At 41.1% G+C, this 22904-nt stretch overlaps 1 protein-coding gene across 1 annotated transcript; it reads left to right on the top strand.

Annotated features, from left to right (window-relative positions):
* Positions 1-6477: 6477 nt before the first annotated feature.
* Positions 6478-6856, top strand: LOC308627613 (gamma-aminobutyric acid receptor-associated protein-like; the record flags this gene model as incomplete). Its single annotated transcript, XM_081253911.1, has 1 exon — positions 6478-6856. Exon 1 carries the CDS (start codon positions 6491-6493, stop codon positions 6854-6856), a length of 366 nt encoding a protein of 121 aa, XP_081110037.1. The 5' UTR covers positions 6478-6490.
* Positions 6857-22904: the final 16048 nt, after the last annotated feature.

Raw genomic sequence — 22904 nt, 5'->3', positions numbered from 1 at the left:
AGGTAATCAAAGATTTTCTTACCAAAAGATGCAGGCTCACATGGTTTTCAGGTGACTTTTACTAAACTTTCAGAGAACAGTGATTTAAACAAAATGATGCAGAAGATATGAAAACAGTTATCTAACTTATTTTATCAGCCACTATGATTTCAGCACCCAAACAAGAAAATTTTTATCACATAGAGATTAAAAATCTTCAATTATATGTTAACAAAGCAAATCTGTTAGTGTACACAAAAGCATTAGTTTTATTATCTTAAATTTTTTGTTCATATATGCATGTCTTAGTAAAATGTGATTATGTTTATGGTGGGAAAGACAGAAATCCACATAATGAGGAAATAAGCACAGGAATTATTGTGCTATGGAAGAACAGTGGTCCAGAGGCGAAGACTGAGGCAAAAGGGTTATTCTGGAAGATAAAGTATAAGAGCATTCTGGGCCAAGGGAGCAGAAAAACACTGTGTGTTGAGAGTGCGTGGCAAGTTTGAGTTGCTGTTGGTATTTGGCTGTGAGAGAAGTGGGGAAATTATCATGGCAGCTAGACCAGGCCCATTCCATGGAGGTTCTCCTTCCTTGGGCTGGCTGTCACCCAGAGTCCTGAACTGATTTCCTCATTAATGCTGCATTTGTTCCCATTTCCCTGGTTCTTCCAGCAACTCATAATCCCTTTAACAGGAGCAGAGGCAATGTTGTTTATTCTGTCTGTAAGTCAGGAGGGATTCCCCATGAATGCAAAACAATTGTTTTGATTTTAGTCTTCTCTTTGCCTGCTCTGGGCCTTGCATCCAGTGTGCCTGCAGCACCTCTTCCCTGACTGATGGATGGCACTGTGGCAAAGAGCGGGGTCAATGAATTAAGTCTCACACGTGGCCCAACTGTCTAAGGGAGAAAACCAGAAACAGACCGAATGCAAAATGATGGAAGAATCGGAAACAAAGAACAGGGGATGGAAGCAAACGAACTCACATCTTTAAAGAAGCATTGGATCAATAGCAGGGGATGCGGCGGGGGCAGCTCCCCTAATTAGCAGCATCACCGTACAGAGCCAAGTGTCTGGATTTGGCGTCAGAGGCCTGGGCTTGAGCATAACGTGTTGTCAAATAAACAAGTGCCCTTGAGCCAGTTGTTGAAACTTTCTGAATAACATCCTCATCTGAAAATGGAGAAAATACATACTTCACGTGGTTGTTATAAGGACCACACAAAATACGGTCTGTGAAAACGCTTTAAAATCTGCAAGTTGTTACTGTCATTTAATTACAAACCTGGCCTGGTGGGGCAAGAAAGACAAAGCACACTGAAAAACAAAATCCAGATTGATTTAAAGCAACGCAAAACAAAAACTAGTAGAAAACAGGAAACGATGTCAGGCATAAAACCTTGGCATATTTTCCATGTTTAGAAGCATTTCCCATAAAGGATTATATATAACTGAGTGACTGGAAAACCTCAGGAAAGTTCCATTTCCTCTCCTCCTTGCTTAGCTCCACTTAGAGCTCAGGAATGGTTGCTCGGAGGCCCTGCAAGCGCTCATCAGCCCCCTGTAAGGAGAACTGGCTGTGCAGTTCATGGTTATTATCCATGAAGCTAAAAATGTGATGGGAATGTGACTGCATTTCCTTAGAGCAGGTTTCTGCATTCACAAGTCACCTCCACTCAACCCACAGGCCTCTCCGAGCTCACTTACAGCCTTGTCAGCAAGAAGGCAGAGAGCAGCCTGCTGCAGCTGCAAGTGAGCCCTTTGGGCTGTGCAGGGTTCCTGACACTGCCAGTGGGATAGTAATCACTTTTATGGTATCTAACTGACACCTGCCCTCCTCCCCAGTAAATCACGAATATACGTAAATTTTTTTCTTTTTCAGCCAGCAGAGGGATTGCGAGGTTTTAGTACAAACAGATGATTATCTTCATGGCCACAGTCTTTTAACTAATGCTAAACCCTCGCTTTAATCTCTCCTTCCAGATCTGGGACATCGCAGTTCAAATCTCAAGGGCAGGGACCTACTGTCCTGTATCTGACTGTGACTTTGGCTGCACCACCTTGGACATTGTCCTCTCTGAGCTGCAGTTCCTTTGCTGAGGAAAAGGTAGAGCATGCTCGTGGCTAGATGATCCTTCTCATCTCTTCCCATAAAAATTTCCTCTTCAACCTCAACCTCATCTTACCCCACAAGATGCATAGTCAGGCTGGAGGCATCGCCAGCAGCTGACAACTGTGTCACTAACTTGGCGGACCTGTGTGACCTTTTCTGCAGCAATAGAGCTGCTTTCATGGTCACTCACTGCCTCACACTCTCCCTGTGTAAGATCCGAGCAGCTCTTATTCAGAACCTTTTCTGGTTCTGTTGGCTTTAATAAAGGGACCTTCCCATAGGGAGCTGGAGCAAATCATTTGGTGGCCACACAGTTTCCGTGTCATGGCACACACTCACCCTTATGACCTCCTTCACGAGAAAATAAGAAGGCATCATTGTGCCTTCGAAAGCACTGAAAATCTGCGTTCCTCTCTGTCTCAGTGACTTCGATTGATCTGCCCCTCAGCAGCGTGTGTTACTCCTGGCAGCCACGGGACAGAAATTGTAGGGGTCAGGAGATCTTGTGATCTCAGCCAGCCCATTCGTTGAATTCTCCATCTGCTTACAAACTGCACCCTGTTGCTTTTATCAAATGACTCAGTGAGTTGGGGATGTACGTGTTTTTTTTTGTTTTTTTAATACAAATTGAAAGAGGCAGGACGGATTTTGTCAGACAAGAACTTGAGGGAAATTTTGAAGTGTTCTATGGAACCAGATGTTGTACCGTTTATTAAAATTAAGAGAACTGTTTAATACAGATGTTTATAGATATTGAGCATATTTATTACTGACTTTTGTCTTTCAGAAGTTCAAACTGCTCTACATTTCTTAAAGAAGGGCAAAGAATAAGAAAAGGGGGAGGAGGTGCTGTCACGATAGCATTGCCAAGATATGACCTTAGTCACTTGGTGTGTTATAAAAGGAAATTTTCATCATAATTTTGGAGATGGTTATCACCTTCACCTGTGTGGTCCTGCACATAAATCTAGAAAGAATTGCCCAAAACAATTTTCATCATGATTCTGAAACATCTTGAAGTAAAAACAGACTTCAGTTTTGAAACTTTGTGCATAATGAAAAATAGTACACTGGTGTCACAAGAAAGAGTAATGGAAACAATTCTGGGATTTACTGATGATGGAGTTGTTCAGTGCCTCTTTTCAGGGTCCACATCACCTCTTCCAGCAGAGCAAAAGCTGAAAGTTCAAAGCCAACTTGAAGGAGCTCTACCATTGACCAGCTGAAGTTCACAAATGTCCAAATAGCTTCCTCATCTGTAAAATGGGATTCTTACAGAACCCATCCTGTAGGATTCAAGAAGAACCAACTGCAGCATGGCATGCTAAACACACAGCACAGGCATGGCACTTTCTGAGGCCCTTGATTATCAGCAACTATGACAAACTTTATCACTCTCAGTGTGGGAAGTATAGTGGTGAAATTTTGATTCTTATTCTGTTCCCAAGTAGACATAATACATATAACTGATAAAATTGTTGTTGCATAAAATGAAAAAATCAACAATCTGGAAAATACCACCCCTTCTTGAACATCCAAAGCATAGGCATAAACTTTGTCTAGTGAGCGTGAAATGCTTTCTTACCCCAAGGAGAATGTTACCAGAAAAAGAGAACATTTGTCTCCAGCTCCTATAGCTCAAGGGATATTTGGAAGTGAGATAGAAGAGAAAAAAAAAAAAGCGAGGCACTGTAAATAGCCACAGGAAAAAGGGCATGTAAGAAGTAGGGGGAAATCATTCAGACAGAACTCCGAGCTTCTTCCCACCAAGCGTACAGGAGGATGGGATTGTCCCTCCCACCACGGTAGTCAAGTAGAGGGCATTTGGAAGAGAACGGACAAGGAAGCCCAGGTCCCTTGGGCCATTATTGTAAAATGGAAATAGAGCAGCTAAAGGCACTGAAGCAGTTTGTGTATAAGTCCTGAGAGAGGAACTGGGCAATCAGAGAGGCTAAGAACTTGCCAAAGTTAAAATGCTAAAATGCAGGCAAGCTGACACAGGTGCAGAGACTACATATACCTTAACAGCTATATTCATAGTCTGGGGAGGAGATGCTGGTACTTGTCACTAGTTCTAATTCAGGGGAAGACCAGTGGCTACAGTGCACCATTCATTGTGTAAATATTGTTGAGTATGTTTGTATCCCTTCCCCAAATACATGCATGCACGCACACACACACAGACACACACTTTTAAAATTCTTCTAAAACTTAGAGATCTTTTATAGATACATTTGAAGGGAAGGATAATGAATAAATGATGTCAATAACATTTTTCACACTCACCATGCCAGTGCAGGGATAGGATAGTCCCATGGTGAGGGAGCTAAAGATTGTGGAGAGGCCACTGTATTATGGTTTACTCTGCAGAATAATATTACCACAAACACAGAAGCTTAAAACCACACACATTTATTATCTCACAGTTTCTGTGGGTCAGGAGTCTGGGCATGGGTTAGGTGGGCTCTCTATAAAGCTGCTAAGTGTCAGCCAGGGCTGAGTTCTTATCTGAGGGTCAATTGGAGAAGGATTGACTTCCATGTTCATATGGTTGTTGTCGTCTTTAAAATCCTTGCAAGCTGCTGGACCGAGGGGCTTAGTTCCTTGCTGACTGGCTGCCAGAGTTTTCCCTCAGTTCCTTGTCATGTGCCTTGTTCTTTTTTTTTTTTTTTTTTTTGCGGTACGCGGGCCTCTCACTGTTGTGGCCTCTCCCGTTGCGGAGCACAGATGCGCAGGCTCAGTGGCCATGGCTCACGGGCCCAGCCGCTCTGCGGCCTGTGGGATCTTCCTGGACTGGGGCACGAACCCGTGTCCCCTGCATCTGCAGGCGGACTCTCAACCACTGCGCCACCAGGGAAGCCCCAACATGACAGCTTGTTGCTTCAAAGCCAAGAGGGAAGAGAATCTTTCATCATGACCGTCCTTACAATTTTATGTAACATTATCCAGGAAGTGAAATCCTGTCGCCTTTGTTGTATTCTATTGATTAGAAGCAAGTCACAGGTCTCACCTACAGTCACAAAGAGTGAGTTATACAAGGGCAAGAATAGGAGGAATAAGTCATGGGGGCCAACAGAGAGTCCTTCCACCAAAGCTACTATGTGTCAGGAACTTTAACATACTGAATACTTGATCTTTTCAGCTTCACTCTGAGATGCATATTATTATTACTTTACAGATGAGGAAATTGAGCCTCCCAGAGGTGAAGTAATTTGCCCAAAGATCACAAGCTAGTAGAAATGCGTCTGGAATTCTAATACAGATCAGAACAAGTGTTATTTTTCCTACCCTTCTTTTTTCGCCCTTTTAAGGCAAGTGTTATTTATCCTTCTTTCCTGGGACGACCAGGGAATGACCTCCAAGAATGGAACAGGAGTGAGCAGTTGAAATTACTTCCATCTTGGCCTCTGACAGTTGAGTGACACCTCTTCCTCCCCAAAGCCATCACAGTCATCTCTTAACAGAGCTATTTTAGGCTCACTGGCCTCAAGGGCCAGGCCACTCGAATGATCTCAGTGAGGCTTATTCTTTCTTACTCTCACAAAAAACAATCTTTAGAATTCAGTTTAAGAGGGTCCCTGTGATTATCATGTTCTTTCTAATCTAAGTATGGGAATACTTTGATTTGGAGTGAGGAGACATATTCCCACATTTTTGGGTGCACAAGGTCAGGTGATAGCTGCTTTATAGATACCATAGAAAAATGCACTTGAAAATTCTAGTCATTTCACCAAATCTTTATGTTTAAAGATGTAGTTTTGAGAATACTTTTGATTTTCAAATTGTGCATATAAAGACATTGGTATATTTGAGACTTGTAAAATAACTCCATATTAAACTATCTGCTATGCCTGGAGCATTACTATTATTTTTCATTCACTTAAAATTTTATTTAAACACAAAAATAATTTTGAACTTTATTTTTTAATGCATTGATTGAATTTATTGATTTAGTTTAGTTCTATTTCAGTAGCAGTATAATGTAATGTAATTAAAAATTTTTTCTAGTAGCCACATTAAAAATATATAAAAATATAAAAGAGGGTCTTCTCTCAACCACTGCGCCACCAGGGAAGCCCCAAATCTTATTATTTTAATATACCATCAAAATAAAAATTGTCAATAAGCTACTTCGCATTCTTTTTATCCTACTAAGTCTTCAAAATCCAGTGTGTACTTTATTTACAGAATATCTCAATTTGGAAGCAACATTTTCATTGGAAATATTTGATCTATACTTAGTTTTCGTAAACTATGCAATAAGTATAGATTCACATACCCAAATTGTTCTAAACATAAAAGTTTTCAGCCTGCGCGTTGCCGCCAGCACCCCCCACCCCCCCGCCGCGTCCCAGCCCCCACCCCGGGGTTCCCTCAGCCCGGTTCACTGGAGGATGAAGTTCGTGTATAAAGAGGAGCATCCTTTCAAGAAGCGGCGCTCTGAGGGCGAGAAGATCCACAAGAAATACCCAGACCGGTTCCCGGTGATAGTAGAAAAGGCTCCCAAAGCTCGGATAGGAGAGCTGGACAAAAGGAAATGCCTGCTGCCTTCTGATCTTACAGTTGGTCAGTTCTACTTCTTGATCCGGAAGCAAATTCATCTCCGAGCTGAGGATGCCTTGTTCTTCTTTGTCAACAATGTCAGTCCACCCGCCAGTGCCAGGATGGGTCAGCTATACCAGGAACACCATGAAGACTTCTTTCTATATGTTGCTTCCAGTGATGAAAGTGTCTACGGTCTGTGCAGTTGCTGTCCCTAAGGTGTGTGGGGGGTCCCATTCTACAAAGAGAGAGGGGGCCCTCTTTCCTTGACCTACTCCTCATTGAGGATCAAACACCACCTCCCGTCTTAAGGACCTGCACTTCCTAATGTTTGAGACTCTCCTCCAGCCCCTCGTAACACAAGGGTTAATGGGGGAGATGGCCTCTAGTACCTCTCCTTTCTCCATTCTTCCCCTTTCTTTACCACCTTTCCCATTCTGCTTTAGACTTCTTGATTGTTCATCTCTGTCACATCCAGTGATTGTTTTGGTTTCTGTTCCCTTTCTAACTGCCCAAGGGGCTCAGAACCCCAACAATCCCATCTTTTCACTACCTTCTTTTTTGGGGGTAGATGGAAGGGACTGAAATTGTGGGGGGAAGGTAGGAGGCACATTAATAAAGAGGAAACCACCAAGCAAAAAAAAAATAAAAGTTTTCAAATAACTGAATCAGTATGCTTTTGAATTTAAATTAATTAAAATTAAGTAAGATTAAAAATCAAGTTCCTCAGTTACATGAGCCATATTTCAAGTGCTCAGTATCCATCCACATGTGGTTAGCAACTACCATACTGGACAGCATAGGTCTAGAGCGTGCTCATCACAGAAGAGATTTCCACTGGACAGTGAAGATCTAGAAGCTCAATAAACTGTTTTTGAACATTGTTGAATTGGGAAGATTAATGTTATCAACAACAAATTAGAGGAAAGACTAGGCAACTAGTATTTAAGCCTACCTTTTGATTTGATCCCTGATGAAATGATGATGATGATAATGATGATACTGATGATGATAATGACATTTTATTGAATGATAATTCTGTGCCCAGATCTCTACTAAGCACTTTGTAGCCCTTTGGTGTAATTTCATCATCCCCATTCCACAGATGAGGTACAGAAAGACTAAGTCACTTGTTTAAAGACATGTGTCTAAGAAATGAACAGTGTGAGCCTACACGACCAGACAGTCTGTCTGTAGAGCCTGCATCCTCACTTAATTTACTCTTCTGCCCCTCAGAGATTAATATCTTTTTAAGACTTATCCTAAATAAGATGGCATAGTCCTTGAAGCAAAGACTGTACTGCATGCTCCTCTTTCTTCAGTGGCCTCCTCATTCCCCAGTTCAAGACCTTTGCTCCAGCTTCTCCTGTAGTGTCTTCTTTCTTCACCTTCACTTGTCAGAATCCGAACCATTGGTCCATAGTTGCTTCAGGAACAGCATCCTCCAGAGATGCTGTCTCAAACTTCCAGTGGAAACATTCTTCTCTTAAGGTACTTTATAGGTAACTACATTTCGTAGAGCATAAGTCCTTTTTTCTTTTGCATTCTGGCTACTCTGCATGCGTATTTTGTCTCCCCAAGTTGGCATTAAGTTCCTTGAAGGCAGTTCCTGTTTTTTTGGGATTACTGTTCCCATTTTCCAAAATACCTTCTGCACCCTTAGATGTCTGTAGCATTACTAATTCCATATTGTTCATGTAGTTCCCATCCCATGTGCCTGCTTTTTTTTTTTTTTTTTTTTTTTGCTTATATGTGGAATCTTTTTTTTAACATCTTTATTGGAGTGTAAATTGTTTTATAATGGTGTGTTAGTTTCTGCTTTATAACAAAGTGAAGCAGCTATACATATACATACATCCCCATATCCCCTCCCTCTTGCGTCTCCCTCCCACCCTCCCTATCCCATCCCTCTAGGTGTTCACAAAGCACCAAGGTGATCTCCCTGTGCTGTGCGGCTGCTTCCCACTAGCTATCTATTTTACATTTGGTAGTGTATACATGTCCATGCCACTCTCTCACTTCGTCCCAGCTTACCCTTCCTCCTCCCCATGTCCTCAAGTCCATTCTCTATATCTGTGTCTTTATTCTTGTCCTGCCCCTAGATTCTTCAGAAGCTTTTTTTTTTTTTAATTCCATATATGTGTTAACAAATGGTATTTTTCTCTTTCTGACTTGCTTCACTCTGTATGACAGACTCTAGGTCCATCCACCTCACTACAAATAACTCAATTTCATTTCTTTTTATGGCTGAGCAATATTCCATTGTATATATGTGCCACATCTTCTTTATCCATTCATCTGTTGATGGACATTTAGGTTGCTTCCATGTCCTGGCCATTGTAAATGGAGCTGCAATGAACATTGTGGTACATGACTCTTTTTGAATTATGGTTTTCTCAGGGTATATGCCCAGTAGTGGGATTGCTGGGTCATATGGTAGTTCTATTTTTAGGTTTTTAAGGAACCTCCATACTGTTCTCCATAGTGGCTGTATCAATTTACATTCCCAGCAACAGTGCAAGAGGGTTCCCTTCTCTCCACACCCTCTCCAGCATTTACTGTTTGTAGATTTCTTGATGATGGCCATTCTGACCAGTGTGAGGTGATAACTCATTGTAGTTTTGATTTGCGTGTCTCTAATGATTAGTGACGTTGAGCATCCTTTCATGTGCGTGTTGGCAATCTGTATATCTTCTTTGGAGAAATGTCTGTTTAGGTCTTCTGCCCGTTTTTGGATTGGGTTGTTTGTTTTTTTGATATTGAGCTGCATGAGCTGCTTGTAAATTTTGGAGATTAATCCTTTGTCAGTTGCTTCAGTTACAAATATTTTCTCCTATTCTGAGGGCTGTCTTTTTGTCTTGTTTATGGTTTCCTTTGCTGTGCAAAAGCTTTTAAGTTTCATTAGGTCCCATTTGTTTATTTTTGTTTTTATTTCCATTTCTCTAGGAGGTGGGTCAAAAAGGGTCTTGCTGTGATTTATGTCATAGAGTGTTCTGCCTATGTTTTCCTCTAAGAGTTTGATAGTGTCTGGCCTTACACTTAGGTCTTTAATCCATTTTGAGTTTATTTTTGTGTACGGTGTTAGGGAGTGTTCCAATTTCATTCTTTTATGTGTAGCTGTCCAGTTTTCCCAGCACAACTTATTGAAGAGGCTGTCTTTTCTCCATTGTATATTCTTGCCTCCTTTATCAAAAATAAGGTGACCATATGTGCGTGGGTTTATCTCTGGGCTTTCTATCCTGTTCCACTGATCTATATTTCTGTTTTTGTGCCAGTACCATACTGTCTTGATTACTGCAGCTTTGTAGTATAGTCTGAAGTCCAGGAGCCTGATTCTTCTAGCTCCGTTTTTCTTTCTCAAGATTGCTTTGGCTATTTGGGGTCTTTTGTGTTTCCACACAAATTGTGAATTTTTTTGTTCTAGTTCTGTGAAAATTGCCGTTAGTAGTTCGATAGGGATTGCATTGAATTTGTAGATTGCTTTGGGTAGTAGAGTCATTTTCACAATGTTGATTCTTCTAATCCAAGAATATGGTATATCTCTCCATCTGTTTGTGTCATCTTTAATTTCTTTCATCAGTGTCTTATAGTTTTCTGCATACAGGTCTTTTGTCTCCTTAGGTAGGTTTATTCCTAGGTATTTTATTCTTTTTGTTGCAATGGTAAATGGGAGTGTTTACTTAATTGCCCTTTCAGATTTTTCATCATTAGTGTATAGGAATGCAAGAGATTTCTGTGCATTAATTTTGTATCCTGCTACTATATCAAATTCATTCATTAGCTCTAGTGTTTTCTGTTAGCATCTTTAGGATTCTCTATGTATAGTTTGTCATCTGCAAAGAGTGACAGCTTTACTTCTTTTCTGATTTGGATTCCATTTCTTTCTTTTTCTTCTTTGATTGCTGTGGCTAAAACTTCCAAAACTATGTTGAATAATAGTGGTGGGAGTGGACAACCTTGTCTTGTTCCTGATCTTAGCAGAAATGGTTTCAGATTTTCACCATTGAGAATGATGTTAGCTGTGGGTTTGTCATATATGGCCTTTATTATGTTGAAGTAAGTTCCCTCTGTGCCTACTTTCTGGAGGGTTTTTATCATAAATCGGTGTTGAATTTTGTCAAAAGCTTTTTCTGTATCTATTGAGATGATCATATTGTTTTTCTCCTTCAGTTTGTTAATATGGTTTATCACATTGATAGATTTGTGTATACCAAAGAATCCTTGCACTCCTGGGATAAACCCCACTTGGTCATGCTGTGTGATCCCTTTAATGTGCTGTTGGAGTCTGTTTGCTAGTATTTTGTTGAGGATTTTTGCATCTACGTTCATCAGTGATATTGGCCTGTAGTTTTCTTTCTTTGTGACATCTTTGTCTGGTTTTGGTATCAGGGTGATGGTGGCCTCATAGGATGAGTTTGAGAGTGTTTCTCCCTCTGCTATATTTTGGAAGAGTTTGAGAAGGATAGGTGTTAGCTCTTCTCTAAATGTTTGATAGAATTCGCCTATGAAGCCATCTGGTCCTGGGCTTTTGTTTGTTGGAAGGTTTTTTATCACAGTTTCAATTTCAGTGCTTGTGATTGGTCTGTTCATATGTTCTATTTCTTCCTGGTTCAGTCTTGGAAGGTTGTGCATTTCTAAGAATTTGTCCATTTCTTCCAGGTTGTCCATTTTATTGGCATATAGTTTCTTGTAGTAATCTCTCATGATCTTTTGTATTTCTGCGGTGTCAGTTGTTACTTCTCCTTTTTCATTTCTAATTCTGTTGATTTGAGTCTTCTCCCTTTTTCTCTTGATGAGTCTGGCTAATGGTTTATCAATTTAGTTTATCTTCTCAAAGAACCAGCTTTTAGCTTTATTGATTTTTGCTACTGTTTCCTTCATTTCTTTTTCATTTATTTCTGATTTGATCTTTATGATTTCTTTCCTTCTCCTAACTTCGGGCGTTTTTTGTTCTTCTTTCTCTAATTGCTTTAGGTGAAAGGTTAGGTTGTTTATTTGAGATGTTTCTTGTTTCTTGAGGTAAGATTGTATTACTATAAACTTCCCTCTTAGAACTGCTTTTGCTTCATCCCATTGGTTTTGGGTCATCGTGTATTCATTGTCATTTGTTTCTAGGTATTTTTTGATTTCTTCAGTGATCTCTTGGTTATTAAGCAGTGTATTATTTAGCCTCCATGTGTTTGTATTTTTTACAGATTTTTTTCCTGTAATTTATATCTAGTCTCATATTGTTGTGGACGGAACAGAGACCTGACACAATTTTAAGTTTCTTAAATTTATCAAGGCTTGATTTGTGACCCAAGATATGATCTACCCTGAAGAATGTTCCATGAGCACTTGAGAAGAAAGTGTATTCTATTGCTTTTGGATGGAATGTCCTGCAAATATCAATTAAGTCCATCTTGTTTAATGTAACATTTAAAGCTTGTGTTTCCTTATGTATTTTCATTTTGGATGATCTGTCCATTGGTGAAAGTGGGGTGTTAAAGTCCCCTACTATGATTGTGTTGCTGTCGTTTTCCCTTTTTATGGCTGTTAGCATTTGCCTTATGTATTGAGGTGCTCCTGTTTTGGGTGCATAAATATTTATAATTGTTATATCTTCTTCTTGGATCGATCGCTTGATCATTATGTAGTGTCCTTCTTTGTCTCTTGTAATGGTCTTTAATTTAAATTCTATTTTGTATGATATGAGAATAGCTACTCCAGCTTTCTTTTGATTTTGATTTGCATGGAATATCTTATTCCATCCCCTCACTTTCAGTCTCTATGTGTCTCTAGGTCTGAAGTGGGTCTCTTGTAGACAGCATATATACAGGTCTTGTTTTTGTATCCATTCAGCCAGTCTATGTCTTTTGCTTATAGCATTTAATCCAGTTACATCTAAGGTAATAATCGATATGTATGTTCCTATTACCATTTTCTTAATTGTTTGGGTTTTTTTTATTGTAGGTCTTTTCCTTCTCTTGTGTTTCCTGCCTAGAGAAGTTCCTTTAGCATTTGTTGTAGAGCTGATTTGGCGATGCTGAATTCTCTTAGCTTTTGATTGACTGTAAAGGTTTTAATTTCTCCATCAAATCTGAAGAAGATTCTTGCTGGGTGGAGTAATCTTGGTTGTAGGTTTTTCCCTTTCATCACTTTAAATATATCCTGCCACTCCCTTCTGGCTTGCACAGTTCCTGCTGAAAGATTAGCTGTTAACCTTATGGGGATTCCCTTGTATGTTATTTGTTGTTTTTCCCTTGTTACTTTTAATATTTTTTCTTTGTATTTAATTTTTGTTAGTTTGACTAATATGTGTCTTGGCATGTTTCTCCTTGGATTTATCCTATATGGGACTCTCTGTGCTTCCTGGACTTGATTAACTATTTCCTTTCCCATATTAGGGAATTTTTAGACTATAATCTCTTCAAATATTTTCTCAATCGCTTTCTTTTTCTCTTCTTCTTCTGGGACCCCTCTAATTCGAATGTTGGTGTGTTTAATGTTGTCCCAGAGGTCTCTGAGACTGTCCTCAATTCTCTTCTTTATTCTGCTCTGCAGTAGTTATTTCCACTATTTTATCTTCCAGGTCACTTATCCGTTCTTCTGCCTCAGTTATTCTGCTATTGATTCCTTCTAGAGAATTTTTAATTTCATTTATTATGTTGTTCATCATTGTTTGTTTGCTCTTTAGTTCTTCTGAGTCCTTGTTAAATATTTCTGTATTTTCTCCATTCCATTTCCAAGATTTTGGATCATCTTTACTACCATTACTCTGAATTATTTTTCAGGTAGACTGCCTATTTCCTCTTCATTTGTTTGGTCTTGTGGATTTTCACCTTGCTCCTTCATCTGCTGTGTGTTTTTCTGTCTTCTCATTTTGCTTAACTTACTGTGTTTGGGGTCTCCTTTTTGCAGGCTGCAGGTTCATAGTTCCCGTTGTTTTTGGTGTCTGACCCCAGTGGCTAAGGTTGATTCAGTGGGTTGTGTAGGCTTCCTGATGGAGGGGACTAGTGCCTGTGTTCTGTTGGATGAGGCTGGATCTTGTCTTTCTGGTGGGCAGGACTGTGTCCGGTGGGGTGTTTTGGGGTGTCTGTGGCCTTATTATGATTTTAGGCAGCCTCTCTGCTAATGGGTGGGGTTGTGTTCCTGTCTTGCTAGTTGTTTGGCATAAGGTGTCCAGCACTGTAGCCTGCTGGTCATTGAGTGGAGCTGGGTCTTATCGTTGAGATGGAGATCTCTGGGAGAGCTTTTGCCATTTGATATTATGTGCAGCAGGGAGGTCTCCAGTGGACCAGTGTCCCGAACTCAGCTCTCCCACCTCAGGGGCACAGGCCTGACACCCGGCCAGAGCACCAAGACCTTGTCAGCCACACAGCTCAGAAGAAAAGGGAAAAAGAAAGAAAGGAAGAAAAAATAAAATAAAATAATTAAAATAAAAAATAAGAAAATTATTTAGAAAAATTAAAAAGTAATTTAAAAAAAGAGCAACCAAACCCAAAAACAAATCCACCAATGATAACAAGCACTAAAAACTATACTTTAAAAACAAACAAGAAAAAAAACGGACAGATGGAACCCTAGGACAAATGGTAAAAGCAAAGCTATACAGACAAAATCACACAGAGAAGCATATACATACACACTCACAAAAAGAGAAAAAGGAAAAAATATAGGGAAGTCTGAGGTCTTCTGTCAGAATTCAGTAGGGGTTCTGTAGGAGTTGTTGTACATGTAGATGTATTTCTGATGTATCTGTGGGGAGGAAGGTGATCTCCATGTCTTACTCCTCTGCCATCTTGAAGGTCTCCTCCCTGTGCTGGCTTTTGAAGAAAGTTTATTTATTTTGTCTGTGATGTCTTAGAAAACTCTTATGTATGGTAGCTTAAAAATTGGGAGATTCTGTCATTGAGCCCGTGTGTCAGTCTCTTGACATCATTCATAGAGGGTAGCATATACCCTGCTGAAGTCAAAAAGGTGTATCTCAAATGAGTCCATGGACCACATCCCCAAACAAACCCTAGTGAAATATTCTAATTGTTGATGATCTAATAAGCCTTCTTATGTCCACTTGGCTGGACAATGATGCTTCTTTTAGGTTATGTCCATGGCACAATCTGGGATTCTGAGGGATGGGGAATAGTTAATTTGACTTAACTGCGGCCATAGTGATCACAACTGAGGGCAGGAGACAGTGAAGAGAGCATGGAGATGAAAATGAGGAGACTTGACTGTTGGTTTCCACTTTTCCTGCTATTCTTCCTCTCCAGGGCCCAGGTTTCCCACCTATAATGTTAACGGTTTAAATTGAGATTTCTTGGTCCTACTGCTCTAAGATGACACAGCATCTTCCATTGACTATTTTAGGGGCCTTGGGTAACCTCAGGTGTGCTCATCTGTCACATATCTGAAAATAAAGTCATTCCTTGTGAGGCCAGTGTACCATACCTGGGCCATTCTCAGACCCTCATCACCTCTCACTGGGTCTGGGACAACTGTCTCCACACTGGTCTTTCTGCCCAGAAGATTCACTCCAACTCCATTCTCTATGCAGCAGCCAGAGTGACTTAAACCTTTTTGGCACAAGGGACCCGTTTCATGGAAGACAATTTTTCCACGGAAGGCGGGGTGGGGGAGGGCAGGGAAGATGGTTCAGGCAGTAATGCAAGTGAATGGGGGGCGATGCGGAGCAGCAGATGAAGCTTCGCTCACTCACCTGCCGCTCACTTCTTGCTGTGTGGCCAGTTTCCTAACAGGCTGTGGACTGGTACCGGTCCATGGCCTGGGGGATGGGGATCCCTGACTTAAAGCACAAAAATGATCACATCACTTTTCTGTGTAAACAGCTTCAGAGCTCCTCCTCTCACTGCTCCAAGCTGGGGGCACTTTTGGCCCCTCCTTCAGTTGTCCCCTGAGTGCTGAATCCCACAGTCTTTGGGGACCCCTGGGGCCTTCCTCACCATGCACAGTGCTCTTACCTCCCCTCTGTGAACTCAGGCCTCCTTTCCTGTCACTGAACTTCCTTTTCCTCACGCTCAGAGTTATCTGAAGCACAGACTTTAGTTTCTAGGAAGTGCCATTACTCATGTTTCATCTCCCTAAAGCCCCAGGACTCACCTACCTGAAGATCATCTAGACCCATCTAGATTCTGCTCTTCATGCTTTGAGGTTTTAATGGCCCCAGCTGCCCAGGAGGCTCTCAGACTCATTAGGATCAAATCCAGTGAAGCCTGCCAGGTTTAGGTTTATTTTCTTCGCCAATCAATGTGTAGATATTATTTTCCTGTTGTTCAGAGACGAGACAGAAGCATTTAACTCACTTTTCCAGGTTGCAGGGACTTAAGTCTGTCAAACACCAAATTACTCAACAACAATTTCTATATGTGTGACATATGAAGAGAAGGATTTGATCACCTCTGAGGCTTTTCCTCTCAAAATGGCATCCCTTTGAAGAGTCTGGAGAAGAATATATTTTCCTTTAAAAAGTAATACTTCCTACAACTGAAGGTGAATCCTGTAAGCATATGAGAGAAGCTGTACTGGACCAAGAAATCATGTGCCCCTTTGGGTTCCCTTGACTGTTCTTCCTTCTAAAGCACCACTCACCTCCCAGACTTCACTTATGGACACAGCCCTAGGCAGTGGAACCCCTGAGCCTGCCTGGCCCATGTGGCCACACACTTAGCCCATCTGCAGTGAGATGCCTGTCTACTTCCAGACATGGACGAAGTACCCCACAGAGGGCTGAGATCTGATACCTGAGTTGCTGCTGAAGGGCCCAATGCAACCTGGAATCTTGGAGGTGTTAACTCTTCATGGCGTGGACAGATCAATGGAAAGAGGAGATGGGAAAGTCCTAGGTTGATACATCCCCTTCTTTCCTTTCCCCCCTGTTCGACTCCAAAATGCAGATTTGTGTTGCAGTCTTCCTGACAAGTCCTGTGTGCCTGGTGAACACAAGTGTGCAGCTGCCTGCTGTATCTTCAGGGTTCATGGTGAAGCAGAATTATGGTGACTTCAACCTGGCTTCCCATGTTTCTTTACCCTGCCTTTCCTTCATTCTCTCTACCCTGGGTTTGCACCTCCCAAATAAAGTCTTAGGTTTGTTTTCTAGATGACTCAGGCTAAGACAGAAGCCCAATATGAAAGGTACTTCTTATTATTATATTTTGTTTTTATACAATTTTTAAAGGTTACTTTTCATTTACAGTCATTACAAAATATTGGCTATATTTCCCCGTGCTGTATAATACATCCCTATAGCCTATCTTATACCCATTAGCTTGTACCTCCTACTCTCTTGCTCCTATGCTGCCCCTCCTGCCATGACTCTCCCCACTGGTAACCACTAATTTGTTCTCTATATTTGTGAATCTGCTTCTTTTTTTATTATATTCACCAGTTTGTTGTGTATTTTAGATTCCACTTATAAGTGGTATCATACAGTATTTGTCTTCCTCTGACTCATTTCTCTTAGCATAATGCCCTGCAAGTCCATCCATGTTGCTGCAAATGGCAAAATTTCATTCTTTTTTAAAAGAAAGGTGCTTATTATGTTTATACCTTGCTGCATCATTGCATTATGAAATTGAGATTCAACACAATAGACATTCCAAGGAGTGCCACACTCACGGCAAGACTGAACGAGGAACACGGCACTCGAGATTTCAAGGCAAATACTTTTTGTGTCATAATAAAAATGATTAGCTTCAGACATTACAAAAAAAAGTGACTCATAAAACATGTATTGATGTTGCATTTGAGAACAGCTGCAGTCTGTGTGCAGGAATACACAAAAAAGATTATCTGCCTAAAATCAATCTTTGCAGTTCTGGAAAAAGAGAGAAGACGGAAATAACTCTTTGTGGAGATGACTGACATGTTCTGGCCAGGCATTCTCTGTTAACAGAACAGCTGAGAATTAGACAAATTGGAGCTGGAAAGCACTCCTGTCATAATGTGGCTGATGGGTCTGTGGAAAGGAAGCAACCACACCTGCAGAATGTGTTCACTGCTTTCCTGAGCTCTTTTTAAATAATCCAAGCTGTGAAGCTTGCCCTGGGAAGCTCATCTCCAAAGTGGGCAAAATGTTCCATGTTAGAAATCAGGCGGAGTGGTGGAGAGGGGCTTCATTGAAAGCCTCATGGTGGATTGTTCATTCATTCATTCATTGAATCCAGGACTGTCCAAGAGAACTTTCTGTTATGATGGATGTATCCCAGAAATACACTTACTGATGCTGCAGTCACTAAACACTAGTGAGCACTTGAAATAAGGCTAGTGTGGCTCGGAGCTGAATTTTTAATTTTATCTAATTTAAATTAATTTAAATTGAAACCACATGTGCCTAGTGACTACCCTATCAGGTAGCTCAGCTATGCATTCATCCAATTAAAAATATTTCCTGAATATCTACTAAGGGTCTTAGAAGTTGCTTGATATGTTTCTTTGGAGGATAGTGGGTACTATATAGTTTTTTTTTAATGATAAAAAATGTGCTTACCTACTACCTCATAGTAGCTGAGCTGGGTTCACAAATATTCAGAAAAAAATGAGAATTAAATTTAGTAATACACACATACAATTTAACGAGAATAGATATACATGTACCTGATGATAGAATAGTTTTATAATAGGGAAGACCAAATCTGACTCCACATTAGATCTACTTCTTTCACTTTAACCTTTGTATTCTATTGCTTTCGCTACAAGTTAAGAACATTGCCTATAGCCTGAAATATACAGGAGAGCCCATTGTTAAGGGTATAACACTTTTCTATTCATATAGAGGTAAAAAGTTGCAGAACAGAGAATAGCATTTGTCTTGTTGGAGGTTTATAGGAACATCCTGACCTGAGCTAAGTGGAAAGCTGCAAGAGCAAAGGATTCCATCACCAAGAAGTGTGCAACAACCAACCACATCCCCTTCCCCTTTTAGTATAAAAGAAACCTGAATTCTAACTCAGGGAGGGTGGTTCTTTGGGACACTAGTCCATCATCTTCTCTGCCTGCTGGCTTCCTGAATGAAGTTGTTATTCATTGCCCCAACAACTCTTCTCTCGATTTATTGGCCTGTCATGTCGTGAGTGGTACAAGCTTGGACTATGTAATAGTTTATTTTACTCATTTACTTATAATATATTGATTCAAAAGTAATTTTAAAAGGCCAAGGCAAAAGTCAGGTATTTCTTCATGGCAAAGATGAATTTGTGTTGATTCTGGAATGGAATTCCAGGTAGAGAGAAGAGAAAAGGCCAGGTAAAGGGTCCCAGAAATGGCTTTTTGTGTGTGTGATGGATTAGACAAGAAGGGTCTGGAGACTGCACAAAGAGGCATAAGGAATTATACATTATCTGTAGCCAGGAAATAAATAAAAAGTGACTGTTTCTGCATATTTGGATTAGCAAAAAAATCAGAAGGAAAAAAAAACGATAGGCAGTTTCTGAGATCAGAATATATGTCATATTCACAAACGGTTACTTACCATTTGTCACCTGCCCAGCAAAAACTAGTAGCTTTTCCAATAGACTAGATCTATCTATCAAATTATGGCAAGAACGTCCCCAGAGAAATCAAAGGAAGCCCTATCCCACGGAGCCTGTTTCAACTAAACAGTGTCAAGTTCACGATAAGGAGCATACTCTCATGTGGCCTGGGTGTTCAATTCAGGGAGTTACTATTTTATACTAGTAGAAGTGACATGCTTTTACCTACAGGTGCTGATGAAAACCTTTTAACTGAGCAAGAATTTCAGTTTTTGGAAATAGAAATTGCAATATGGGGCCAGAATGTCTTTATCTTCCAACTAGAGAAAGCCTCAGCAAAAGTCAAGTCATGTAATTATCATCCAGTAACAGGAAAGTGGAAGTGATTCTCCTGAGTTCTTTTTTTTTTTTAATTTATTTATTTTATTTATTTTTGGCTGCGTTGAGTCTAGGTTGCTGTGCGCGGGCTTTCTCTAGTCGTGGTGAGCGGGGGCTACTCTTCCTTGCAGTACATGGGCTTCTCATTGCAGTGGCTTCTTTTGTTGTGGAGCACGGGCTCTAGGCACACAGGCTTCAGGAGTTGTGGCTCGTGGGCTCTAGATCACAGGCTCAGTAGCTGTGGCGCACGGGCTTAGTTGCTCCGCGGCATGTGGGATCTTCCTGTACCAGGGCTTGGACCCATGTCCCCTGCACTGGCAGGTGGATTCTTAACCACTGCGCCACCAGGGAAGCCCTCTCCTGAGCTCTTTATGCCTACCAATGCCAACGAGAGTAGGAAGGGAAACAAGCCTGTGCCCAGGGGCCCCTGGCATGTTACAACCATGGTTGCAATTAACATTTACAGCTCTGTGAGGTAGGTAATAATAGTCAGAATTTATGGTTAAGGAAGTCTAGCTCTGTGCAGGCTCATAACGTTTTTAAGGTCATAAGGTGAGTTGGCTTCAGACACAGTTAAGTTGCTCTTACTGCAGAGCTGTTGTCTTTTTCATTACATCATGCCTCTTTTTTTTTTCTTTTTATTATTGAAGTATAGTTGACTTACAATATTGTATTAGTTTCATTTGTACAACATAGAAATTTGATATTTTTAGAGATCATGCTCCATACACAGTTACCATAAATATTGACTCTATTCCCTGTGCTGTACGTTACATCCTTGTAACTTCTTTATTTTACACCAAGCAGTTTGTACCTCATAATCCCCTTCACCTATTTTCCCCTTCCCCCTTTGCAAAAACATGAACAGATCTGGAGGGTATTATGCTTAGTGAAATAAGTCAGAAAGGGAAAGACAAATAATGTATGTTCTCATTTATATGTAGAATCTAAAAAATAAAACAAATAAATAAATATAACAGACATAAATGAACTCATAGCAAACATCATATCTTCTTTCAAGCTCTCCATTGCCTTCAGTCTCAAGTGTCACAGTGCAACTTTACAAGCTAATGGAATGAGGAAAAAAAAGTCAAACCATTCCCCAGCTGATGATTACATGTGGTAGAGTGTGATGGCATCCTTAAAGAAAACGCCATGGGATTCCAGTCCAAAGCAGGGGCGGGAAACTTGTGGCTGAATAGAACCAGGGTACTTTATGGAGGAGGTGACACTGAAGATGCATTTGAAATGCAGATAAGATTTGGCAGTGGAGCAGAAGGAGTACTGCAGGCAAGGAAGAGGCCGCCTAAATGACAGAAAAGCTTACTGAAGATCTGTGTCATGTCTAGCTGGAGATTTTGTGGGAGAATAAATCTCTGAATTAAGTGTAACGGAATGTTCCGTGGCTGAAAAGAAGCCCCAAATGTATGTCAAATAGGTACAGTTAGAGGAAAAGAAAACCTGACATTTCAAAGCTTCAAACTAATATTTGTTATCCACCAAGGAAAATAGAATTTACCTTTGGACCAGGATAATCCATTGTTTGGTGAAAATCATTTTATTCAGAATTACTAATTATGTACACTTGTTTTGGCCAGGCACTGAGGAGAGGCAAACAGAAAAGATGTGGTTCCTGCCCCGCTGGAGCTCAGGAGCCTGGTTGGAAAGACAAGCATTATGTGCATCATGAAGGATAAGCACAGACTTATGGGAGAGACAGTCCTGACCTTGTCTGAGGATGCTGGAGGAGAGGTCTCAGAAGGTCATCTGGAATTTGCAAGGTTCAGGGATGAGTAGCAGGGTGGGGAGGAATGGTGTCCCAGGCAGTGGGAACAGCATGTGCAAAGGCCCTAGTGTAAGGAAGCATTTAGCTGCTTACCTTTTTCAAGGACGGAAGGGGGACCCGTGAAGCTGAAGTTCCAGATGGCAAAGCAGAGAGCAGCAAAAGGGGGTACTGGAGGATATTCAAGGTCCAAGTGCTCACAGCCTTCTGGGGGGAGGGGATTTTATTCTGAGCACCATGAATCTGTCTCTTCTGCAAATGAAAGAGTGTCACAATGACCCCCAGAACACGTGAAAAGAAAGTATTACTCCTGAAGTTGCAACAAAGTCTGCAGAGATATGGTTCTCCCTAAAAACAGGAAGAATTTGCAAACTGGCAGCCTACCTCTTCCATGTATTCATTGGAATTCAGGTCAGTTGGGGTTCATTGTTGGAGAGCCCCCCAGGGCGCAGGGGGCTGCACGCATGTTTGCGCTCTGTTTACCTCTAGCTGGAGACCGTGAAACAGGAGACTCGGCGTCCCACTCTTAACATCCTACTCACAGAATTTAAGACTGAATAACCCAACATGTACTGGACTTCAGCCATTATGTGCTGATGGAATTTTGTTCTCCTTTTGGGGCTGCAATTTAGAGCCACACCCCTGTGGATGAGAATAGGGTTCCCCAACAGGGGAAGTGATATTCCCACTATCATTCATCCTAGGATGAGACAAATTTGGGAATAAGAGATTAGGGTGGGGAGGCTGGCTTCAGACCAGAGAAAGGTGACCCTCTTTTCTCTCTGAGACCATAATGAGGGTCAGGCCCTAGGAACTTCTATGGTGGGCAGAGCAGCTTGCAGGCTGGCCAGCATCACAGAGGGAGCCCTACGCAGAGCAGACAGATGGTGGATTTGAGTCTGTAGACATCGAAAGTTGTCAGATCTTTGAATGGTTGCAACTTACTCTCTGCGTTCGTTGTTCTTTTGTTCTGTGATCCTCAGAGCATTGCTGCAGTTAGGGGAAAGCATGGGGTCTGTAAATGCAGTCAAGTGGGAAAACGTGAGATACTTATTCCGGAGCACACCTGAAACAGGAAAGAAACTGGGAGCCCACAGGTAGGTTGGAGTCTGAAGGAGGAGCTCTTACTTTGTAGTGTGAGAATTTAATGGGAATGTGACCTTATACATCGTCCCAGGTTGGAGAAGTCTGGCCAAACCCGTAGAAGGGTGGAGAGATGAGAATGTGGCTGGAGGTCTGGAGAGGACTTTGAAAGGAATGGATGCGTAGAACCCCGGAGTGGGTTTGGAGCACATATGTAGGTTGGTGCTGCTGGGGCTTAAATCACAGTGGGGTGTTGGGAGATGAGGATGAAGTCTAAATAAACAGGATTCCTTGAGGAATCTCATGTCATACCAAGAAGTTTGGATATGGAAAATTGTTGTCTTTACACAGGGGAATGGCATAGTCAGATTTGGATTTGAGAAAGATTCCTCTAGTTTCAGTGGAAGGAATGAAGCAAAGGAGGTACGTTTGGTGCCAGCTGTCCAGGTGAAAGGCAAGAAAAGTATATCCTAAGTCAGTGATGATAAAGCTAGGGAGAAGGAGATATCTGATATGGAAGGAAGTGGAATCATAGAAACTGGGGATTGATTGAGT

The sequence above is a fragment of the Mesoplodon bidens genome (genome assembly GCF_964165515.1).
Source record: "Mesoplodon bidens genome assembly, chromosome: 14".
NCBI classification, from domain to species: domain Eukaryota; kingdom Metazoa; phylum Chordata; class Mammalia; order Artiodactyla; family Ziphiidae; genus Mesoplodon; species Mesoplodon bidens.
This window is presented reverse-complemented; position numbering and strand designations above follow the sequence as displayed.